Source organism: Anoplopoma fimbria, chromosome 15, assembly GCF_027596085.1.
Source record: "Anoplopoma fimbria isolate UVic2021 breed Golden Eagle Sablefish chromosome 15, Afim_UVic_2022, whole genome shotgun sequence".
NCBI classification, from domain to species: Eukaryota; Metazoa; Chordata; class Actinopteri; order Perciformes; family Anoplopomatidae; genus Anoplopoma; species Anoplopoma fimbria.
Window position 1 is genome coordinate 21,256,224 of NC_072463.1, and position 23,596 is coordinate 21,279,819.

Here is a 23,596-nt window from a genome sequence, read left to right on the forward strand (position 1 = left end):
GAAAAATGTATTCGCCATTTTACAGCTGGTCCTTTTCCAATGTTTGTGTGTAGGAAAAATGGCCCAGTGCGCGTCACGTGATAATCCCGGAAATTGTAATTACACCTCTCGGCCACTGGGGCGAAATCCCATCACAGCGCGGCGCTGTTCCCGGCGGCTCGCTCTGTGCTGCTCACAAGCTAACGTTAGCTAGCAAGCTGTCAGGCTGTCTAGCGGAGAGGCTGGGACGGACGTTTCAGCTTCCCCCTTGACCACACACATCTCCGGCCCGTAAACCCACAAGAAAACCTGTTAAAACATATCCTGAAGATCGCCAGCTGAGATAATGTAATGCATCACGGGTGCGCGCAAAGAGGGACCTCCGCACTTACCCCGTTCACATGAGACGCGAGTGACGCTGCTCACTGCTACCTGCGGCTAGCCTAGCCTAGCATAGCTGCACCGCCGCAACCCCCCCTGCTCCGTCGGCTTAGCTTCCTGAGGCGAGCCCGTCCTGGTCACCTCCACAGTCTCCGTCGCTGTCAGCTGGTATATCAGATATTTGGTAAGTCCTCACACGACCCCTGTTAGCCCCGCGGGGACATTGTGTGGTGTAGCTAGCCTAGCCGCGTTAGCATGCAATGCTAGCGACGGTACGCTAGCTAGGCCTGGGGCTTTCCTTGCCTTCAGACTCTGTTAGCAAACCCTGGGAGAGGGAGGCCTGTCAGAGTGAGCTGTCGGGGACAAGGGTCAAGGCCCGCATCCAGGCACGACTGTTTGTTTATCTCGGGTTTAGTCTGGATACAGACACAACTTTTACCCTCTAACCTGATGGCAGCAGCAGCTCCATGCTGCATGAAGGCTTCATTTTTCAGATCTCAAGAGGTTGTTATGTGGTGTTTATAGCTTTGACTAGTATTAACCCGAGGAGCTATTATGGTGTTGGGCATTGAGAAGGTCAGATAGATGTTGCCTGGCGGTGTAATGTTATTTAAAGTACAATTTAAATGCATTACACTAACTACATTCAATGTTACACTCGAGCAGGCAGTGGGTGAAGGGCGTTTCAATCTGATCCACACCAGCAGGGTTCCTAATAAGTAGCCAAAATGTGTACACGGCTCTACTATTTTTAGATAAGGACAGGGCACCTAAACCCAGCTCCAATATGCTAATCTTTGGCCACAAATGGATGGAATACGTGCTGTTTGTTTGGGACCCATTGATAAAAAAACATTGTGTCCTTCCGTTAGAACTAGATATATCCAGTATGTACATTTTATTTTATTTCCTATAAAGATATACCTTTGTATAATTACGTGATCAGAAACCGAACATTGCCACAAAGTCCTTAAATTATTGGCTGCGTTAGTAAATACTACGTTTCTTTCATTTCTTGTTAATAGACGCTTTTCTTTCCCCTTGTGTTACAGGTCTTTAGAGAGACACGATGGGTGCTTTTCTGGACAAACCAAAGATGGAAAAATACAATTCCCGTGGTGAGGGCAACGACCTGAGGTATGGGCTGAGTAGCATGCAGGGTTGGCGAGTAGAGATGGAAGATGCACACACAGCAGTAATCGGTCTGCCTCATGGTCTCGACCCCTGGTCATTCTTTGCTGTTTATGATGGGCATGCTGGCTCTCAGGTGGCCAAGTACTGCTGTGAGCACCTGCTGGAGCACATCACCAGCAACTCAGACTTCCAGAGTGCTTTGCAGGAGGACACCTCCGTAGAAAGCGTGAAGAATGGGATCCGCACAGGATTCCTGCAGATTGATGAACACATGCGAACCATCTCCGAGAAAAAGCATGGCGTTGACCGCAGTGGTTCCACCGCAGTGGGAGTGATGATTGCTCCGAACCATATCTACTTTATCAACTGTGGCGACTCACGGGGACTCCTCAGCCGGGGCGGAGCTGTGCACTTCTTCACACAGGATCACAAACCCAGCAACCCTTTGGAGAAGGAAAGGATCCAGAATGCCGGTGGCTCAGTCATGATCCAGCGAGTTAATGGGTCTCTAGCTGTGTCTCGGGCTTTGGGAGACTTCGACTACAAGTGTGTGCATGGAAAAGGTCCGACAGAGCAGCTTGTGTCCCCGGAGCCCGAAGTGTATGCAATAGAGAGATGCGAGGCGGAAGATGAATTCATTATACTAGCTTGTGATGGCATCTGGGATGTCATGGCCAATGAAGAACTGTGTGACTTTGTCAGGTCAAGGCTAGAGGTGACAGATGATCTTGAAAGAGTCAGCAATGAAATTGTTGACACCTGCTTGTACAAGGTATGGCATGCCCACAAAACCTATATAGACATTTTGTTACACACCTGTCTGTTATGATAACATGGTTGATTTACATAACATCTGTGTTTGTTCTTTATTTTTTCACAGGGAAGCCGAGACAATATGAGTGTTGTGTTAATCTGCTTTCCTGGGGCACCAAAGGTATCTCCAGAAGCAGTGAAACGGGAGGCTGAGCTGGATAAATATCTGGAGGGCAGAGTAGAAGGTAGGAGAGAAAATTCTTATATGGGATTAGTCAAACACAATAGAACCTGGGATATTGACATCATAATCCCTTTTACTTTTGGTGTTATGGTCTTTTTCCTTATTCAGTGTTAGTTCCATGTTTTTTAACATCATGTTTTAAAATAATGTTAGCTTTATTAACATCTAGGCTGATGGGAAAAGTTTATAAATATTATATTTCACAGCTCGGAAAGCAGTTATTCTCCTTTGATTCCCTTATGCTCAGCAAGCATCTACAGTGGTCAGGTAGAACAAAGTTTGAAAAAGAAAAAGCAAACACTAGAATGAGGATAATGTAGAGATTCAAATATCATTGTCATCTGTTTGATTTTACATAACCAGTTGGGGTTCTTAAATGTCTAATGCATTTTCATTTCATCACTTTTAAAATCTCAGGTTTATCCTTGATACACTTACACTTTTTTGCAGGACAGTTTACAGTGTTCTTCTTTGGATTAAAGACATACTAGAAGTTTGAAACACCCACTTAAAGTCTCCACCATTCAGTCACTACAGCTAGAGGTCCACTGGCATAGCATATTTTTTTTCCATTCAAAATGCTTTTATTTATGGGCCTGTTCTTTTAATCAAAACATTACCTGACATTCACTGTAAGTGTCTGTTGAGAAGAAGCGCAGAACCCCGACCCTGTGGACCACTTTGGCTCTTTCTGTTAAATGAAATGTGTTGTTTGTTTTCATCAAGTAAGCCTTAGAGTATATGGTTTAAATCACACAACAATCAATTACATTTAACTTCTTGAGCAAAGAACTTCCAGTCAATTACATGTTAATGCCAAGTGTTTTTGAAAGAATTCAATTCAATTAAATTCAGTTTATTTTGTATAGCCCAGAATCACAAATTACAAATTTGCCTCAGAGGGCTTTACAATCTGTGCACATGCGACATCCTCTGTCCTTCCCTGAGAGACATATTTTCAAATTGGATGCCATTTCATCCGGGAATTAAACTTAACACATGTTGTTCAATGTTGACTTGACAACCAGGAAAATAGGTTGTTTACAAAACATTTCTGGTTAATAATTTTCTTCTCTGGGAACAGTAGTTGGCCATAGGTCTCAAAAATCATTACCACTGCCTTTTAAGTTTTACATTACGAAACCTTTATACTTTCTATCAGGAGGTCAGGGAGCCTCTATAGACCCCCGATCAGATCAGATGAGATGAGATGAGAAAACTGCCCCAAAAAAACCTTTCAGTGGGGAAAAAAAAGGAAAAACCTTAGGAAGAGCAACAGAGGAGGTGTCACTCTTCCAGGATAGACAGACATGTAATACTATAGATGTTGTGTATCCAGAAAAAAATATATCTAAAGTTAAAGTCAAACATATTTTGCACATATCACATATGTTTTAAAAACACTCTTTCCTGTAAAATGATCCAAATATAATTTTGTTTTCCAACAGAGATTATTAAAAAGCAGGGGGATGAAGGTGTCCCGGATTTGGTCCATGTAATGCGGACGTTAGCGTCTGAGAGCATCCCTAACCTCCCCCCCGGAGGAGAGCTGGCAAGCAAGTGAGTGAGCTTTGTGCTTAGATTTGATAACAATGGCAATTTTTTCTTTCTAGCAGTGATTTTTTTTTTAGTAGTATTTTTATTTCATATCATTTCTTATAATATATATTTTTTACTTTTTCTTTCCCTTAGACGAAGTGTTATTGAGTCAGTGTACAACAAACTCAACCCTTACCGGAGTGATGACACAGTAAGTATGCCCACTTGTCTTTTAACTCCCCGTAGGTGTGCTTGAATTGGTCCATGCATGCTTTTTTTCGTGTGACCGGCAAATTTGAAAAAATGTTATGCATGTCATTAGTGTTCAACAAGATGAACACGGAAATAGGCTTGTTGCCAAGTCTAATTACCTCAAAATGCAGTCAAAAAAAATAACGTTAATGACTGGCTCAGCAATGACGTAGTGACTCTACGATGTATCTTTGCCTTCTGTCTAGTGTAAGTGAATCTGAAAAACTGAGAAAAATCTATAAAAGCACCATTATATTGTTGTAACACTACAATTTGGCTGACACCAGCAGAAAAGATTGTTTCCCTATAATAGTCCTAGTAAAACATAACTTGGTTTAATTTTGAAAAAAGGCTAAAAAGGCTCAGTTTCATACAACAGGAGCTAATTTCACTAATTAGTCCTCTTTAATCAAGGAGGGGAGAGCTAATAAGTTAAATTGTCTAGTATTTGTGTCACTGGAATAAAAAACCTGCACTCTCACACACTGGTTTAAAAAAAGGAACATTGCTCATAATTCCTTTATGAACAGACACAAAGCTGTTGCCCTCGTCCACTCGGATATAAAGCTTTTGAGTTTTCATCAGATAAGCTTACTGGGTCAGCTGCATTTGAATTGTGCATGTCATCTTGTGTGTACAGTGGAAATTGGCACTTTGTTTCAGTGTTTTGTGTTTGTATAAAGATGGATTTGAAATTACTTTCACACATTGAGTTATATAGAAAATAAGGGTTCCTTCAGAAAGCCGTCAGGCCCCTTGGCTTCCTCTGTATTATGTGGTGCAGCCTGAATACATAATGGGCTAAACGGACACAAAGCTTTCCATGGAGAAAGTGAAATTAGGTTCTTTGAAATATTTGCAAACATATTCAAAGTGACTCATAGAAATCCTATACAGTATTTGTAACAATATTCATCCTTTTGAGTGAGTCGTCTTTTGAACCACCTTTGGCGGCATTTGCACTTTCAGTTCATCTAGGACACATATTTATCATCTTTGGACATCTGGATATTATCCCAGTGTTTGCAGATTCGCTCTAGTTTGGTCAAGCAGTGAAGGATTGTCTTAAGTTTTCACTATAATTCTTTCTGAAATTCAAATTTGAGGTCAAAGGAAGGCCAGTCTGAAGATGACTTTGCTGTAGGCGTTTAACATTTAGAAATATCAAATGAAATCATGAAAGCTAACAAATAAATGTAAATGTTAACTTATTAATCTTGGCTTAAGTTGAAATAAATGGGACATTTTCTACACAACCAAAACTTTAATCATGTTAAAAGTTTTGTGCATTACATCTTATTGTGAGGTGACGGTACTGTTGCTCCTCTAGTGCACTGTGATTGTATTTTTAAAGCACAAACATTCTCCTTCTATTTGGTCTTTCACACAAGATTCTCAAATGTTTCTGTATTTGGCCTCATTCATCGTCCGTATCGGTCCATGCTTGATGGCACGTAGCGTTATGGCATTGGTCTTTTTACGAAACAGACTGTGTTGAACTTGTGCTGAGTCTTTACGTTCCCTCTCTACAAACTACAAACATTATGTAATGCCAGTTGTTTAAAAAACAAAAAAGTTTCTCCATAAGTGTCATCTCTCATCATCCCTTTGACCTGTTGCTCTGATTGAGTCGTACCTGATTGCTCGGATGTATGTATCCAGCTCATTCTGGCTCTTAATGCTTCAGACAAGACCTCTACATTAGTAGATCACGTTATGCGCAGTACGTGACACATGAACCCTTCTAAACACAGAGGAAGATTTGGGACAAGGAATCTTAACAGCCCATTATAAACTTGTGTAGCACCACAAAATACAGAAAAAGGTAATTGAGGCAGTGCAATTTATCACATTATTCAGGAAAATTGGAGTGGTTTGTTAGCTGGTACTTTGTCCTTCAGGCAGAAGTCAGTATTGTGTAGAAGCACACCATGTTACTAAAGTCCTTATAAGAAAGGATTCAAGATGTAGTCATGAACAAAATGAATGCATACAATGGTAGTTGTCAATAGGTCAGCCCAATACCTTTATTGTTTCTTGAGTATTTGTTACTAAGTGTGGATATTCTGTAGTAGGTATTTAGCATTATTTATAGTGAGAATAAAGGCAATGCCTTACCAAGAATAATCCCATTTACAGTACAGAAACTTCCAGTATTATGTCCTCAAATTAAGATGGGCCGTTGTCCTTTTTTTTAATCTTTTTTTTTTATATATATAAAGTTGTGGTTCACAGCAAAGAATTGGCAATAACGGATCAGAAGTTAGTACAATCGTAATATATACATTCTAAATAGGGGGGGAAAAAAATCTAATTTAAGACGGCCCTTGCTGCTTTTTAACAAAACTTTGTTAACATCACTATCCAGCAAATACACATTTTTTTGTATTAAAGGAAAACATTAGTCAGAAGGACTCATTAATAATGAAAACGGAAAATACTCTGAATTCAGCATTCAGATGGGTTTGGTTGGTTTAAGACAGATAAGTCATTGTATACAGTTAATGTCACTGCATGTGTAAAGAAACCGGGTGTCCATATCAGTTTTTTTGCCCCGAACCAAGTCCTTTTGATATTGGTAATGGGGATCTGCTGTCGCTATCCAAAACATATATATATATATATATATATATATATCCAAAATATATATATATATAATATATATATATATATATATTATATATATATATATATATATATATATATATATATATATATATATATATATATATATATATATATATATATATATATATATATATATATATATATATATATATATATATTATATATATATATATATATATATATATTATATATATATATATATATATATATATATATATATCCCCGTTTGGAGCACATGGCCATTTGGAACTCATGCCCATTTGAAGCTGGGAGATTGCTTGGCCCCCAGAAGTGCTTTTAAGAACTACTCATTGCTCATAGACTCCATAGTAGTGAAGAGAGTTAGGTTGTAACTTTAGTATATCCAGCAGCATTGGTGAACTGCGGTCAATGAGCCGTGGCCTGTAGAGGCATGCTGTGGAGGACATGCTCCATGTTTTAGTGGTGCGTGGAGAAATTGTCTTACATGTTTTGCCTTGTCGGATGAGCTCCTTGGATAGGCCTTTATAAGATCTTCTTTTGGCTGCTTCTGTTGAAAGATGCACCGATCTATAGGCTGCTTTTCGGTTTCATATTTCCATTTTTTTTTTCTGTCAAATATACTGAATTCCTTTTAAACTGAGAAATCAGAATTTCTGAGTTCCCAGTCGGAAAATTTTAACTGGAACACCTCGGATTTCTGCCTTGCAAAGTCAGACAACCTCCACCAATCTGGGCTCGAAATGTCAAGATGGCTGCTCCGTGAATCGACAGTAAAAAAGTTGTATTAATATGCTGTTTATTAGCACGTCTGCCTTATTTATGTCTCCTTAAGTCAGTCTTACATAGAGTACTGTCTGCCTTCTATCTTCAGACATGAACTTTGTTTGTATGACAAAAATACTGGCGTAGTCATAAAGCTCCCAATTTGTCACTGAAAGTCCACAGTAAGCCATTGAGGAATTACATTTTATGTATTTGATTAAAAACATTTGGAACAACTAATTTAATCAGACAGTTGTCATATTGTAATTCATTCCCATGCATGCTGCTCAGAGTTATGGCAGTGACTAGCTCGTCTGCAGACAGCACAGAGCTCAACAGATAACGTTAACGGAGGTTGCGTTGACTTGCATTGAACATCCCAGCTCTACTCAGTAAGAATGAATATTGGCGGAAGGTAAATTGTAACATTATCGTGATCAAATGTAATCTTGTCAAATTTGACGGTTTAAACTGACTTTGGCTGTTCTGGGTCGGTGGTATAAAAAAAAAAAGGTGGTCTGGAACCTGTTGATTATTGTTCTTAGACTGGAAAATGATATCTGCAAAAATCGTAACAGGCAGGTCAGAAAGCAATTCGAAATATGCAGAAAAAAGGAATAGGTCAATTTAGAATCGGTGCATCACTAATACTGATGCATTCAAATATGCCCAAATCGGACCTGATAATGATCCTTAGAATCGGCTATTAGACATGATTGTCCATTTATCCTGCAGGGAGTGCTAAAATGACATGGTAGTAACATCAGTTATGAGAATAATGGCAGTCATTGTGAGTATATACTACTGAGTATATACAACCCAAAGGATTATTGATGCCAAGTTTATGCCTGAACTTGTAGTGAAAGGTTGTGTTAAATAATCAGTCTGAGCATTTAGATTCCACACTTGAGCCATGGTTACACTTTTGTGATCGGAATCCACCAGATCAGATCTCTACATAATGCAACCTGTCTGAACGGATATATTTTGTGGTCAAAGGAGCCACTGTAAAATTGTGCATAAACTCATTTAATTTTCTATAAATTCTTCACAATAAAAGTTCCCGGTTATTTTTGCTGCTTACTCTTCGTCCTTGCAGTGTTATTTAAGAATAGCTTCTAACAAAGCTCTGCTTATTCGTTGATAAACACATTAAATTTCCTATAATTCTTTACAATAAAAGCCTCTGTTATTTTTACTGCTTACTCTTCCGTGCTGCAGCAGTAATAGACTAGAAAGTAGAGTAGTGGAAAAAAAGCCACTCATAAAGCGCTGCTGATTCAGTAAAAAAATCCTATCAATCCTTCACAATAAGAGCCCTTATTTTTTCCAAAAAGCTTTTATTTTGAAGCAGCAAAATCAGGAAAGGTCGGGTTATCAGCAGTAACAAACTCCTACTCAGACATTGCTCCAGCTGTGGTTTTTCTCCTCTTTCCTTGACTTTTCAAAGCATCCTGGCATGATCGGATGACAAAAGTCGCATTAAAAAGCCAAGTGTTGTAGTTTTCTTCTGTAATAGCTATAACCCGTGGCAAATTACACATTGTTTGTCAACAAGAGTTTCCAAATATTGACTCCAGTTCTTTGTCTTGTGCATTTCATTTTTTGGGGGGTTGTTTGGTTTTGAGTCATTGTTAATTATTTTACCATATATTTTAAACAAATAACTATTGTGTTTTCTATGGCAATTGTATATAGTTATGTTGAACACTGAACAAGTTAATTAATGCAGCTATCATTAAAAAAGAATATTTGATCAAGTAACGATATATGACTTCATCTGTAAAAGTATTTACCATAGCTTCAAAGATGATCGAGAAATAATGGTGTAGATATCTAAGAATCTTGGTCAAATCCTGGATGATTTTTATTTTCAGTTTGTGTCCTACATGCTTAAACTTGTCCAGCCTCATGATAGCGATATCATGGATGTAGAGCCAGTCTGAAGGGTTTCTCCTTACTCTCCTCTCTTATCAAGGACTCTGCGTCCACAGACGACATGTGGTAACACAACCTCCTACCACTAACACAGCATAGAGTTTACAAACCACCATCCTCTCAAGACCCACAGCAGCTCAGCTCAGCAGTCTGTCTCTCCGTCACTCTGAGCTTTTGGTTTCTAAGAAGGGAATTTCATGGGAGGAGGAAGAGGAGGAGGAGGAGGAAGAAGAAGAGGAGTTGCATGCACACAAACCTGGAATAGTGCAGCATCAGTCCACTCTGGAGTTCAGGATCCCCACCGTCTTGTCTCCCCCTTTATGTTCACCCACCCTAATGCTCTCCTCTAAAGAAATCCATAACAAGTTGAGTCCCCAAAGTTTTCTTTCTTTTTGTTAAATAATCAGCTTAAGTAGTAAGATTTTTTTTTTTTTGCTGTAATTAATTTGATTCACATTTCCTTGTGTGTGTTTGTATATTTCTGTTTTTGTGAAGTGCAATTGTCCTGTACAAACAGCCTGTATTTAATGCAGCTTGATTTTAAGTTAAAAAATGAAAGAAATGAAAAAGAGAACCTTTTATGCACTATCTGCCTTTTCCTGCTCTTCTGGAATTGTAACAAAAGTCTATTCAGTGAATATTACTGCTTGTCCTCCAGGCACAATGTCTCTGCGCTTTTACTTTCCTTATTTTTTTTAGTTAGTCTTTGCTCCTTTAAAAGAAACGGGTAAATTGTATAGTTGACAGCACAGTAAGCTCTCTATATCAAACCATTTAAATCCTAATTATTTTTTTCCCTGTGCTTTTTTATTGTATTTTATTTTTGTAAGTGGTTTTCTCTACATGCTCAAATAATAATGGCAAAGTGTTTCTCAGTCATTGTGGAAGTTTGAAGTGACAAATAATCTTTTTTATTTTTGTTCATTTCTTCGACTCATTTAATGAAAAAAAGACCCCTGTTAACACGTTTGTCTGTGCAAATAGTTACTCTCAAGCGTGAATGGGTGCTCGTGTGTATGTATGTGCGCACGTGTGTCAGTGTAAAGGCAGATCTGTTTGTGCAACTCTAATTTAAATGTCCCATGGTGGTTCAGACAACAGACCAGGATGGAGTTTAAGGGAAATGCTCTCCCAACGCTTACCCACATTGTCTGCTCTTTTTCAGCCAGTGTTCCATATCAACCCAACATAAGCTTTCACTACTTCTTATTCCAAAAAGCTTTGGATAACAGAGTTTACATGCTGTTATGCTGTTTGAACAACTTCAAGCTATATATCATAACTATACAGTAACCTGAGATGACACAAGTAGTTTAATTTAACCCTGGTGTACAATGCATCGAATCTAGTCGAGTCGAGACTAGTTTACACATCGATTGTGTCATATTTCAATATCACTTTCTAAACAAACATTGTTACCAGTGCCCACTGTGGGTGCAATATGATTTATAATCACAGCTTTATGACAGCCTATGCCAAGTTTCTTTTTCATGAGAATCTTTTTTTTTTTTTTTTTGTGGTACAGATAGATTTTTAGCTTCTACCTTAAACATCTGGTAATTTGACTGATATGAACAGTTTATTCACTGACTATTTTAGAGAAAATCACCCATTACCAGTCCGATGAAAGGACAAAACTTACAAGATATTGACTCTTAAACTTACAAGTCTATTTTTTATTCTTCACATGGACTTCAGCTGGACATTCAAACCAAGAACAAATCTGCTAACTGCAATGAGTTCTCATGGTTGTATAGCACCTTTTTATTCCCATTTGATTTTGCTCCGCCTCCCCCACGGCACCACAAGCCACAGCACAATACAGTTTGCTGTTATAGTGTATGACCTGTGGGTTTTTTTTTTTTTTTTTTTTGGTTAATTTCCTCCCTTGAAAAGATGAATAGTCCCTAACTAAATCTGTATTTAACACACAAACACACACAGTAGATATATTTCTTGAAGAGAAATGGTTTAATTTCAGATTTATTTTCTGCCATTTTTTTTGTCTAAAATTGCATTGTTGGAAATTTATGTATGTATATATTTTTGACTTAAACTTTCAAGGAATAAATCATGTCGCTTGATTTAGTTTTTTGCCATGGACAAAATGTGATGGTGGTTTGTCTTGGGATGGTTAGTTCAATATTTGTGCTTCAATTTAAGCTTTCCCCTTAATCACTTCGGTGTCCCTCTGATCAACACAGAGTTTGAACTGATTCTTTTACAAAATACACAATAATAATGTACAAAATATGTAACTTCATTTATAGAAATGACAATCCTAACTATTTCACCGCATTTAGGTTTCTGGTGGTTGCAAAAGATTCAATCTTAACAAAACACAGAACTTTATCTTGAACTATCTGCTTTCTAATATGCTTTTGTGGCAAAACGGCCAAAGACATTCAAACAAAGTGCGATGTCTATATCAGAAGAAGTAACAATATAAAGGAATACAAACCTGTAACCCTGTAAAAGATGTTAAAAATGATAAACTGTAAGAAAGTGATGTTAACTTTAAGATTTCCAGCTATTAAAGGTACTCTGCGGAGTTTTTAACACACTGGTTGTGCTGTAGAGAAATGTTTTGAAGAGTGAACATGGCTGCAGGACGCAGTAACGTCTATATCAACAGTTGGTGTCATGGTAACGAGCCAAAAAAGACAATAGGACTGCAAACAAGCTGACACAGGAAGTTCATGTTAAAATGAAAAAAAGCCTTTTGAAATACTTTTGTAATATTTAGAGTAGCATTGAACATGTTTTTTAGGCCTTAGAGACGTATTGCATTTTGGGAAGAAATGTTGAATGTAAACCTGTGTGTTTACAGTAGAAACTCCACAGAGTACCTTTTAACAGTCAGTCACCCGACAAAACGTAGTCATAATTCAGTAGATTTCGTTGTGTGTTTAAATAAAAATGTGGTTTCACTGAATATTCCCTTCCATTAAAAGAAAAGCAAAAAAAATGAAATGCAACAAAATACAAACAAAACAGTAAAAACATTGTTTAATTCACTTCTTTTGGTTTAAAATGACAGTATTGTATTTCTAGAACTCGTACATACTGTGCTCACATCATGTAAAATGAAAATACTTTAAGGTAGTTTATTCAGTATGTTTAAGGACAAAATGTAATGTGGATGAAAAGGCTTTTTTTACTTAGATGAGCAGTTTTATTTTGCGATGTATTGCTTGTATTTGTTTAGTGAGTGCACTAAATGTCTCTCTTGTCAGACACAGAACAGTTTTCAGCGCCAAGCTGCTACTTGCTAAATTGGTAGGTGTTGATGACTCTTAAAGCAACATTTCATGCTTTTTTCTTTGCGCTATAATAAGGAGCAAACAATATTTCTTTGCCTTTCGAGGCCATCGATATCCCTGGGCCCCTTTACTGTCCTGCGTTGCCCTAGAGATTTACAATTCAGGATGTGGCCCTTAAATGATGCTGGTTAAAGCCCCGATTTCACGAAAAATAATTAAATTAGTTTTTACATTTTTAAATTGCTGTAGCTGCCAGGTTAGCTGATATTGACAGTGGCTGTGTGATTCACATCTGGGCGTTTTGTTTCAATTATGTAAAAATGTGCATCGCATCCCTGTTAAACCTGCATCCCCGACAAAAAATGAACAAAAAAAAGATCCCAAGCATCTATTCTTTAGTTTTTTGTTTTTTTATTTGTCATTAACTAAAATACCTCATAACTTTCATATTAATATTTTTTGTCTGGTGTTGTGTAGATCTAAACTGTTCAAGAAGCAGTTAACGTTTGGAGACTTTAATGAAAGCAGGTTTTTTTTGTGGTTCTCCCCCAGAACTTATGATTTTAACACTGATCTATACGAGTGGGATTAGCCTGTGCTCATGTACAGTATTAGACTGAATTGTGCTGATGTTAACAAAACCAAGTAATGATTTTAGTTGCTACTGCAAATGACAGCGTATTTTAGTAACTAGTAACACTATTGGCCTTGTCGTATACGCTAACCCTCCAATGCCCTCAAATGCTCACCTGTGTGATTCACCAATTTGTCTACTTGTGCGATGCTTCACTTAGCTCAAATCTAGAATTGTATCGAGAGTTCAGGGTTTTAGAAATGATCAGTGCATATGACAAAAGTCAAATGCACTGATCATCTGTAATCAGCATTTTTTTAAGAAAATTGTTATTGTAGAAAATAGGTTATAAAGCTATTTACAGAGTTACCTTTGGTTGCCTGGATTGCATCCTGTATATTCTTGTACGGAGGACTTCCTGGCAGTCGTTGAAGAGATTTTAAATGCTTGCGCCCTCTTGTACATATTGATGTACCTCAGTTGTGGCGTTTACTGTGTTGACCCTGAGCAGTTGTGGTTTATTTGTCCCCTCGCAGGGAGACCTGAGCCTCACTTTGCTGACCTTTTTCAGCTCATAAATAAGCTCACCGATTTGCCTTACCCAGTCTCATGTTGCCCCCCTAAAGTACTTGTTCAACAAAACACTATGAGGAGGAGTAATGCTGCTGACATTACACTCCAACAAATTCAAAACTATCCCCATGTTAGGGTACTTAAGCTATCAACAAAGGGACATTGTCCTGGTTGTCACATGGTACAATTTTACCTTATTGAATCTCGGTCTTTAAAGCTTCTTTAATTTTTCACTGCAGATGATGTCATACTTTTTAACTAATGCAAGTGTTTTAACATGGTAACCTCGTAAGCATTCAAAATGTGCATACATACACTCATGTCTGCTATATTTATGATTACATTCAAGAATAGCTTTAGAGTGCTGTAGATAAGTATTGTCAATGTCGATTCAAATGCTTCTCAGAGGCCTCTGTGAGTGATTTTACAAAGTTCAATAACTGTATATTTTCTATTATGTTCTAGCTCCAAAGGAATGGCAGAAAAAAAGAAAATGTTTAAAAAAGCTTTGTTCCCTGAACTAAATTGTACTATTTGTGTTCTCGATTGAACAAATTGCATTCCTTGCTTGTGAATTGATGCATTTCTCTCCCTGCTCCTTACATTTTCTCCCCTTCTTTCCCTCCTTTCTTTCATTTTTTAGCCTTTGAAGTTTGAATAAAGTTTCTAGTTTGCAGAATGTATTACTAAATAAATGGGTTGTCATCTTGTACCTCTCATTTCATCACTTTTTATCTGTTTGTGCCTGTTGCACTTGTGAAACGTTCTCCAAAAAGTATGTGTCTACTCTAAAAGCCAGGGTAGAATTGAGGTTATCAAATCCAAACACGCTTCTTTGCTTCAGTTATATAATATGATCTGGTGGAAAATGAACTTGCTTCATACATCCTGCCACTTGAACATGCCTAACAGTAAGTTTTAAGACAAACGCAGCGTGCAGATCTTCTGCATAGTCATGCTAACTACACAGGATGCCATCCAGAACAGGCTTCCTTGTTACGCAAATGCAGACACAGTTTAAATGTTCAAATGTAGAAGGGAGTTTACTGTTAATAACTGGCAGGCAGTCCTCATATTGTTGATTAATGTTTACATTTAAGTAAATTAAGCAATACCTATAGCGCTGTTTTTTAGTTATCATGTGAAGTCTCCTCTAACATCTGGATAAAAAAGTATTTAGTCTATATCGCGATGAAAGATCTGTTATCCGTTTCTTTGTTGCCTCTTTTTCCTTATCCAAAAATTGTTGACACGTCCGTGCTTAATTTGTACAACCAAAATGTATCACCGCTTGTATTGATATATTTTGATGTTACAATATGACGCACAAAAAAATCTGAGCGAAGAAATACAGTTGCAATTTGAGAATCTTTCTTTATCGTGCAGCAGACAGAATATTTTCTCATCCAGATGTTAAAAGAGTCTTCAGAACAGCTGCAAGTGTACTTAATTAAACTGTGTTTTATTTTACAAAAATCGCCAAATAATTACTTTTTACACAAAAATGTAATGAAACATGAGCGGCTCAAACAATCCCAGTGCTTCAGTTTGTGTATGATAATTAACAGGCCCTCTCATCGCTGCATGTTTCTGATCCCCATGAGCTTTCCAAAGCACAGTGGTGTTGTTGACTCGTCCGGGTATCAGAGTCGTGTTTGTCTCCCTGTCTCTTCTGTCAGTGTGTGGTGAGTGCATGTCAGAGGAGGGGTCAGGGCGGTCCACAGCCACTGGGATTAAGAACCGTAGGAGGGATTGCTTCAAATGTCAACATAATGTCATGAGCTGTGTTAGAAGGTCAAACGTTCAAACGGTGCTCAGTGGCGAGCAGTTAATAGATCAGGTACAATTTGGATTGTTGTGGCTCCTGTGAGGAATTGAGTGGCATGTTGAAACAATCTTTTTTTTATTTATTTTTTATGTTTTTGTGAATTCTTTAAAGATATGCAAGGTTAGTTGTATTATGCCGTTTGGAGTGTGTTTTGCTACTCTAGCCGCTGTAAGTATTGCTGTGAGTATATTCAAGAGTAGATTTTAAAGATTATTTTTTTCTCAATGAGTGGGTATCTCCCATTAGATATGTAACAAAATGTCTACCATGCAATCGCTTTCTCTCTTCACTCAATATCTGATGATTGATGCAAAAACAGTATCCTAATCAGGCAGCAAGCAAGCCAGAGGGGGGCAGTGTTAATAGCTGAGGCTGCTTAGAGACACCAGCCATAGCATCCACACTCCGACAAATAGTCCTCTGTAGTTTATTGATGGAACAGTCAGTGTCTAGTTATTAAGTAGATGTTGATGATGACTTTTAGTTGCATGAAATAACAGCACATAACACGGTTGACATTTAAGGTGGTAAGATCCTGAATATTGTGCCGTGTTTGCTGTTAATGGTCATTGTCAACGTGTCGTTACATTCTTTAGCCTCTTGTATTAAATTTGTTGGGGACTATTGGCTACTGCTGTATTAGATTTATATTCACTGAAAACAAGCAGACTTACATCACCACTAAATTCAGACTCTTGTCTAAAACAAACATGTTTTTTTTGTTTTTTTTAAACGTGTTCATCCCTCTTGGAGCCATTTGCATGTTAGAGCTGCACAAAAATGTGACTCATTAGATCCGGGGCCACCTGTGCACTCCTAATGAATCATTCTGCCCTTATATTCCCCCACATCAAAACAAAAGCGGCCATGTCGGCAGAGGCCATCATCAAATGGAGCTGGCTCGTCATCTGCCTGCCATTGTTTAGCGCATGTCATGCTCTGCTTCTCATGGCGGAAAAAACCCATTTGAGCTTGACTAATGCAGCCATGCAGACGCATCAGTAGGAGGTGGGGGTGGTAGGGCACACCGCATACTCTGTGTGGATGGTCTCTGCTCTGAGGTCACTGAGCTCCACATTTGCTAATTTGCTTTGGAGTGCACTAGGAGCCAGAATTTTCAGGGTTGCTCTGTAAATAGGAGGGACATTTTTTTTTTATTGAGTTGAGCACGGGGGAGAGATGTCTCTGACGGGTGTTTTGTGGACAAGACGTAGCCGGATCAAGATCAAATCGAACGTTCTCTATTGCTTCTTCTTCTCCCCCACCCGCCATGCTTTCCTTCTCCATTTCCTCTTTCTGTGAGTGTTCTCGTTGCCCGAGGTCAGTTTGTCACAGAGAACACAAGCTTTTCTCACTTGGTTGCAGCGATTCAATGATTGGTGTGTACAAACAAGCATATCAAGCAGCGATGACATGTACCCATCTCCCCCCCCCCCCTCCTCACGCCCTTCTCTCTCCTACAGACATCCAATATGTCCTTCCTGCTCTCTCTCTCTCTCTCTCTCTCTCTCTCTCTCTCTCTCTCTCTCTCTCTCTCTGTCTCTCACGCTTGGTGGGAGTGAGCGTCCCCTTGCATGAGGTGTGTTACACAAGCTGCTGCCCTGGGAATCCTGGGCCAGCTCATTATCCTGCACCCCTGAGACAAAGCTCACTGTAAATTAGGACATCAAACGATGCAGGCTTGTTAGAGAGCCACAGACACACTCATTAGCATCAGCACCTTTCCTTGTTAGAGCCTGTATCAGCCTCTCGCTCCCACCAACACCACCACTGCGTTGTGTCCTGTCATTCCTCTGCACTGACTGGAAGATTTAGGATTAATGTCAGCTTTAGCCAGCAGGTCAGCACTGTTGTGGTCTTGATTGATCGGTGGTGGCGGAAAGCTGTGGAATTTGTTGACAGCTGCCCACTATCCCCGCCACTCTTATCCATATTTCATTGTGTAGAAGGGAAAAGAAAAAAAAAACATGTCTCAGAATAACTTGTCTGGCAAGTGACTAGTTTGTCACGGCTACAGGGGATGGACAATATAATATGCTGGGTTTTTAGTGAACCCATTTTGTTGATTTTCATAATGTTTTTTTTGTTAAAGGTATTTTTAAAACTTAATGGTAATTTTTTTAATGGATTTAGTATACAACTCTGTCTCTAATAATTGTTGAAAGTTTCAAAAGTCTGAAAAAAAGCTCCTTAAATAGTGGATATGATAGTCCCCAAAAGATGCAAATCCAGTTGCACTCTGGGAAATCTGGGATCCAGTGTTTTCAACCCTCTGGCTCCTAGAAATTATGTTTTTATATGTTACTTATTGGTTTTCACAATAACGTTGTGCTTACAAATGAAATTGCTGGTTGGATTATGTTCACAAGTTATGTTGTTTTTGAATGAGTGAAGTGATTCAGGGTTGGCATACAAAGTGCAGCACTTTAATTCCAGAGACCAGAGCATCCTTTGGTGGTTAGGTTAATAGAAGAAAGAAAGACTGATTTTGGTAAATGTTGATTATCACATTTAGTTTCCTGTTTCAAGTCACTGATGACTTTTTCTGAAGTCCCCATGTTTCCTTAATGTGAGAGCCTAAACATAAGTTTGGATATTCTGGCAGAAAACCAATAAAACATAATTTCAGTGAATATTTTAGTTCAGTGTCAACATTTTTGTCAGATATGTGACATTGCCTCATTATGTCAATAGAAAACATAATCTAAATACACTTGCTGTTGCAAATTACTTGTATACAGATGCAATTCCTAGAAGACAAGGTTGTTGTTTTTGGAGGTTGGCCCATACTAGAGACTAAAAGTCAGGCTATCTAGTAGAGTGCTGCAGGATTGAGTACTAAAACCCGGAATGAGTTAGCATTTCTGCACTTCCGGTTTCCTTGTTTCAAAGTAAATGGATTTTTGGTTAGATGTCTGAAATAAAGTCTGTAGTCAACACGAGCTTAAGAAGTTTTGTTCTATAGCCAACGTCTGCATTTTGAAGCTTGTACAGTTTGAAGCTTGTGTCTTTAAAAAGACAGTTGCCAACAAGTGGCTAAATGAGACAAAAAAACATCTTCATGCCGGCTAGTCCGCCTTCACAATCTCGTTGTGTTTACTACTGCTCATGAGGCCGTGGGGAAGTTCTTTATAGCCACATTCTGGCTGGTCTCATTCAGCATTCATAAAAATACCTACATAAAATAATGCGCCGTAATTCATAGATATCCCATTCATTTTTTCCTATGTTAGCCACGTAATCTTTAATGAGGACGTATAAAGACCGCTAAATCTACAGTTTGTTCCACATGTGAAACGAGAATTGCCACGTTAGTTCTTCACTTCTGGCAATTTCATTCATCCTCCAAAAATCATTAAAGCAGTGAAAACGTGTAATAAAGTTGTGTTTGCTACAGTGCTTATTTTCTGCAAAAATTCAAAATCCAATGGAAAATTCCATTGGATTTTTTGTTAAGAATACAAGTGCAATACTAACTTCTGGGGTTAGCCTACAAAAACATGTCAAACCTGCAGCACTCTATTCTGTGCTGCTTTAAATTTGTCAAACTCTCACAATTCCCTCAACTTTATGGAAGTGCGATATCAAAAATCACTGGAGCGGCCATTTTAATCTGATAATATCCAGTTTATTGATTCATTCATTTTTATATGTCTTGCTCGTAGCTTTCTGTGTCAATGTGATTTGCAACTGAATTGCTGGTTCATCACTTGCAAAAACAGCAAAAATGATATGTAATGTGGCTAAGGGAAAGTACAAAAATACATGGCTGAACTGAATTACGAAAGAGGAGCAAGTAGATGCTTAGCAATACTGGCTGAAAGAAACTCAATGTTGTATTTACTTAACCAGACCACAAAGTACAGCCTCTACAGTGGACACTGAGGTTTCAACAAAACCATAATTCACCGCTATCTGCAGATGCAGAGAAAAAATTCAATTTTGTCAATGAAAAAAAGGTTAAATTCCCATTTAATGATTATTACTTGATGGTTAAGCACTGCTAAAGGCGTACAGTGTTTGTTCAGTACCTTCATTGCTGTCTTCTGACAATCCATACCAGCAATTTTCTTCATTATTCCGTTTGTCTAAGACCAACTATTGCGCTTTACTGTGAAAAATGTATTGATGCGTCTGCTAGCAAATTGTTTTTCTTTTGAACCTGCACAGCCGTTTCTTGTTTACAGCGTGCTCTCTTGTCTGTCATCAGGCTGGTGATGGAAACTGTCTGTAGGTGTCTTGTCATCAGGCTGTCTTCAGTGGGCCCTCAACCATTAAATGCTTTTCTTAATCAAAATGTCACAAGTGAATTTTATTTATACAGCCCAATATCACAATTCATAAATTTGCCTCAGGGCGCTTTACAATCTGAACAGCGTAGGACACCTTCTATCCTTTTCAAACGATCGCTTGGGATAAAAAAAAAACCACCAAACAAAAAGCCATGTAACGGGGGAAAATGGAAGAAACCTCAAGAGGAGCAACTGAGGAGGCGTCCCTCTGCGACGACGGACAGACGTGCAATAGATGTCCCACGTACAGAATAGACTACAAGGTGTCGGTCTATTTTTTTCGTACCGATATGTCTTTTTCATCTCTTCTGCATGTTGTCTGACATCTGGTAGCATGAAGCCTGTGGGTGATTGAGTCATTCCTCCTGCATGCCGTCACTTCATCTGTATCTTCAGACTTCACCTCATCTGCATCCTGCTCTTCTCTTCCCCAGGACCCAGACATCCTCTTCTTCCGTGGTTTCAGCTAAAACAAGAACTAATCAGAGGATGTCAAGCGAGCATTTGTTGTCACATATTTGTCCATCAACGTAATGAATGAATCTCCTCTCACTTCATCATTTATTGAATGTGTTTTTTATCCACGTACACATGAGATGTACCCAACATTTGATCTCAACGTTGTTTGACCCAATTTTTTTGCCCATTGCATAACACCATTCCAAACAATGGCTTGAACACTCATTGTTAATACAGCATAGGACACTGTGCAGGGATGGGAATTTACCTAGTCTTCTATCATGTAGCTCAGTTTATCTGATCATACTAATGCTAAATTGTTAAATTAAAATGATCAAATAAAGAAAACAATGAGCACTTTGAACATCACAAGCCGAGTCCCATTAAATTGGAGAGAACGCAAACATCTCTACGGCCTATACCTACAACAATCTGCAACTCACACCAAAACAATCTATATTGATAAATAGCACTACAGGTAAGAATAAATCTATGTATCTTTAAGTGATTTGTTATTAGATGTGGTATTAGGATTAGAGAGGACAGTGCAGAGGCCTCCGGTAGCTGAGCAGTACGAACTGGTGAAATTCACCACAGTTAAACTAGAATTAGGGAAACAAATCTTGCTATGGAGGTTTTGCCCCATAAGACACTCATTATGGGGCAAAACTACATTTGTTTTATTCTGTATTCTAAATGGCTCTATTGTCATCTTTCTTTGTAACAACATTTTTGAACACAGTAACTAATACCTACTTAAAAGTAGGGTGGTTACATTTCTTTTCATTAATCACATTTAAATTAAATCACAAAATCCCCAAATAATTTCAGTGTATGGTGGTTTTTCATGTGTTGCTTTGGGGTTCTTATAATTTACTCTTTCATGGCTCCAAAGTTCTAATACTTGGAGTGTCTCCATAAGAGACTTATCTGTTTTACACAGCTTTATTACTTTGCACATATTCATAAGTTTTCTTCGTTACTGAACAGATTGTGTAAATTTCCATCCCTTTACATCATACACCAGAAGCATTAAATCCCATGAAAAAGAACCAAGCCAGTAGATGCAGTTTTACTTAATATTTGGTGTCACTCTCCACAGCTGCAGTGATAACTATTGCAGCTGTGTTTGCCTCTGGGCCACTGTTGAAAAAAAATCATTACTGTACCTTACCTCTCAATGACAGCGTATTTGATCTCCACGTGTATGAAATCTCTTTGTAGTCGCATTATATGTTGACGGGCATTTATCGAGGCTTTGAGCTTACTTTATCAAAGCCCTCCATTCATGCTGCCGGCATGTTTGCCTCGAGAGGAATCAAGTGGGTTGTGCGCCTCAGTTTTTCCTGGACCATCACACAACTCTATAGTGCTTTTGTTATTTTCTGACCTCACCTCACGATTCTTAATTGAACCGTCTGTGATAAACAATGGTCCTGAGCTAAGTTGCTGGTTCTAAGGCTGAATCTTCCAAGTGAACAGGTATTTTTCATTCCTGCTGTATGACCACATATTATTACACAGCCTGCAGACCAGCCCTTAGGTGCAAAAGTTGATACTGAACTGTACTGTATATCTGCAGGCCATGGTCGTTCCCTGAGGGATTGATCGGAACATCTCAAGTATCTTGAGTGACTTAACATTGTTCCCTGTAAAATGTGCGTCCACCAGTAAAACCTTGAACACAGCTGAGTTTTTATGTTGTTATGTGAAAGCCATTGTGTTGCCCTCTATTAACAGTGAATTAAACAAGTTGACATCTCCTCCAAAGTGCCTTCAGTGTCTTTTTCATTTTCTAATACTATGTTTTTCTTCCTGCGTTACATAGATAATCTAATGTAACCATACAGTCTTTCTAATCTAACACATTACATTTGCTTGCAATATATTGAGAAGAAAAAAAATATGGACAAGATCTGAGGACAAGGAAAAGAGCAGTTTGACTACAACGCTTCGGTTTTCTGGATGAATGTATATACTGTATGTGCTTTCATTGTGGACAAATACTGAGTGAATCATAAATCTAAAATAATTTGTGCTGCGTATCATTGACCTTTATTATTTTCTAATTAATTAAGGTTTGAATTTATATACTCTTATGTGCAACACTATAACAGCACAATCTGTGTAATCCATGTTTTCCCCCATTAGCTCCAGCTTTCATATAACCTACAAAACGCTTTTAATGTTTTTATTTCAATACCACAAATTACAAAATTTGTCAAACCTTAACTGTGACCTCACTCGTTTATTTAAGTTTTGGCTCAGTTTTTTCCTAAAGTTAAAATAGTTTGGCTATCATTTTGTTTGAGGTTATGATGAAAATAATTGCCTGGTTAAATCCACATTTCCTCAATATATTGTTTTACCATATATTAACAAATTGCATTATTTAATTAATGTAGATAGTTACTTTTGTGAGAACAGGCTCCAGTCAAGCCTTTGATACCAGGAAATCTTTGTGTTTGAAGAAAACAAAAAGTAGTCCAATTGATGACTACAAAATTGTTAAATAACCTAGACTGTGAATTTATATAGTTTTCAGCAGGTCTCTGAGTGGTAAGTCAGAGCATGAGTCAAGATCCTTACCACTGACTTTTTCAGCCTTGTGATGTGAGGTTGTATAAGTGATATTGATTTTAATTAAAATTTGACTCCTCTTTTGTCTCCTCTTCTTCAGCATGTGATCCTTAAATGTTATATCCTCAGTACACAAAGAGTTTGATTTAGTCGAAAGAGATTGAACTTAAGGCCTATAGGTAAACAAGAAGCTCAATATAAGAGCTAATATATTCCTTGTAGTAGAAAATCCGATTTATTTTGGTAAATTACTTTTAATCCACTATTGAGTTGACTATACAAACACTGCTGTGGGAAAATATTTTATAATTTTTAATTAATCAGTCAAGTTCAAGTTTAGTTCTGCTGCAGTGAAAGTTGAAACAGAGTGTGTAATTTGTCAGCATTTGTTAAATTTCGTCTTCAATAAAAAGTTATGATGAGGTTGAGAACCTG

The 23,596-nt window shown here is 38.1% G+C and overlaps 1 protein-coding gene across 3 annotated transcripts; it reads left to right on the top strand.

Moving 5' to 3' along the window:
* Positions 1 to 141: 141 nt before the first annotated feature.
* On the top strand, positions 142 to 22,344 carry ppm1aa (protein phosphatase, Mg2+/Mn2+ dependent, 1Aa). Of its 3 annotated transcripts, none has more exons than XM_054614488.1 (6): positions 142 to 544; positions 1,413 to 2,266; positions 2,375 to 2,492; positions 3,940 to 4,051; positions 4,184 to 4,241; positions 20,557 to 22,344. In XM_054614488.1, the coding sequence occupies exons 2-6, from the start codon at positions 1,430 to 1,432 to the stop codon at positions 20,590 to 20,592; spliced, it is 1,161 nt and encodes a 386-aa protein (XP_054470463.1). In that variant the 5' UTR covers positions 142 to 544; positions 1,413 to 1,429; the 3' UTR covers positions 20,593 to 22,344. The 3 variants fall into 3 exon arrangements, with proteins under 3 accessions (XP_054470463.1, XP_054470465.1, XP_054470464.1); XM_054614490.1 differs by lacking the exon at positions 20,557 to 22,344 and adding an exon at positions 9,633 to 14,701; XM_054614489.1 differs by lacking the exon at positions 20,557 to 22,344 and adding an exon at positions 14,468 to 14,701.
* Positions 22,345 to 23,596: the final 1,252 nt, after the last annotated feature.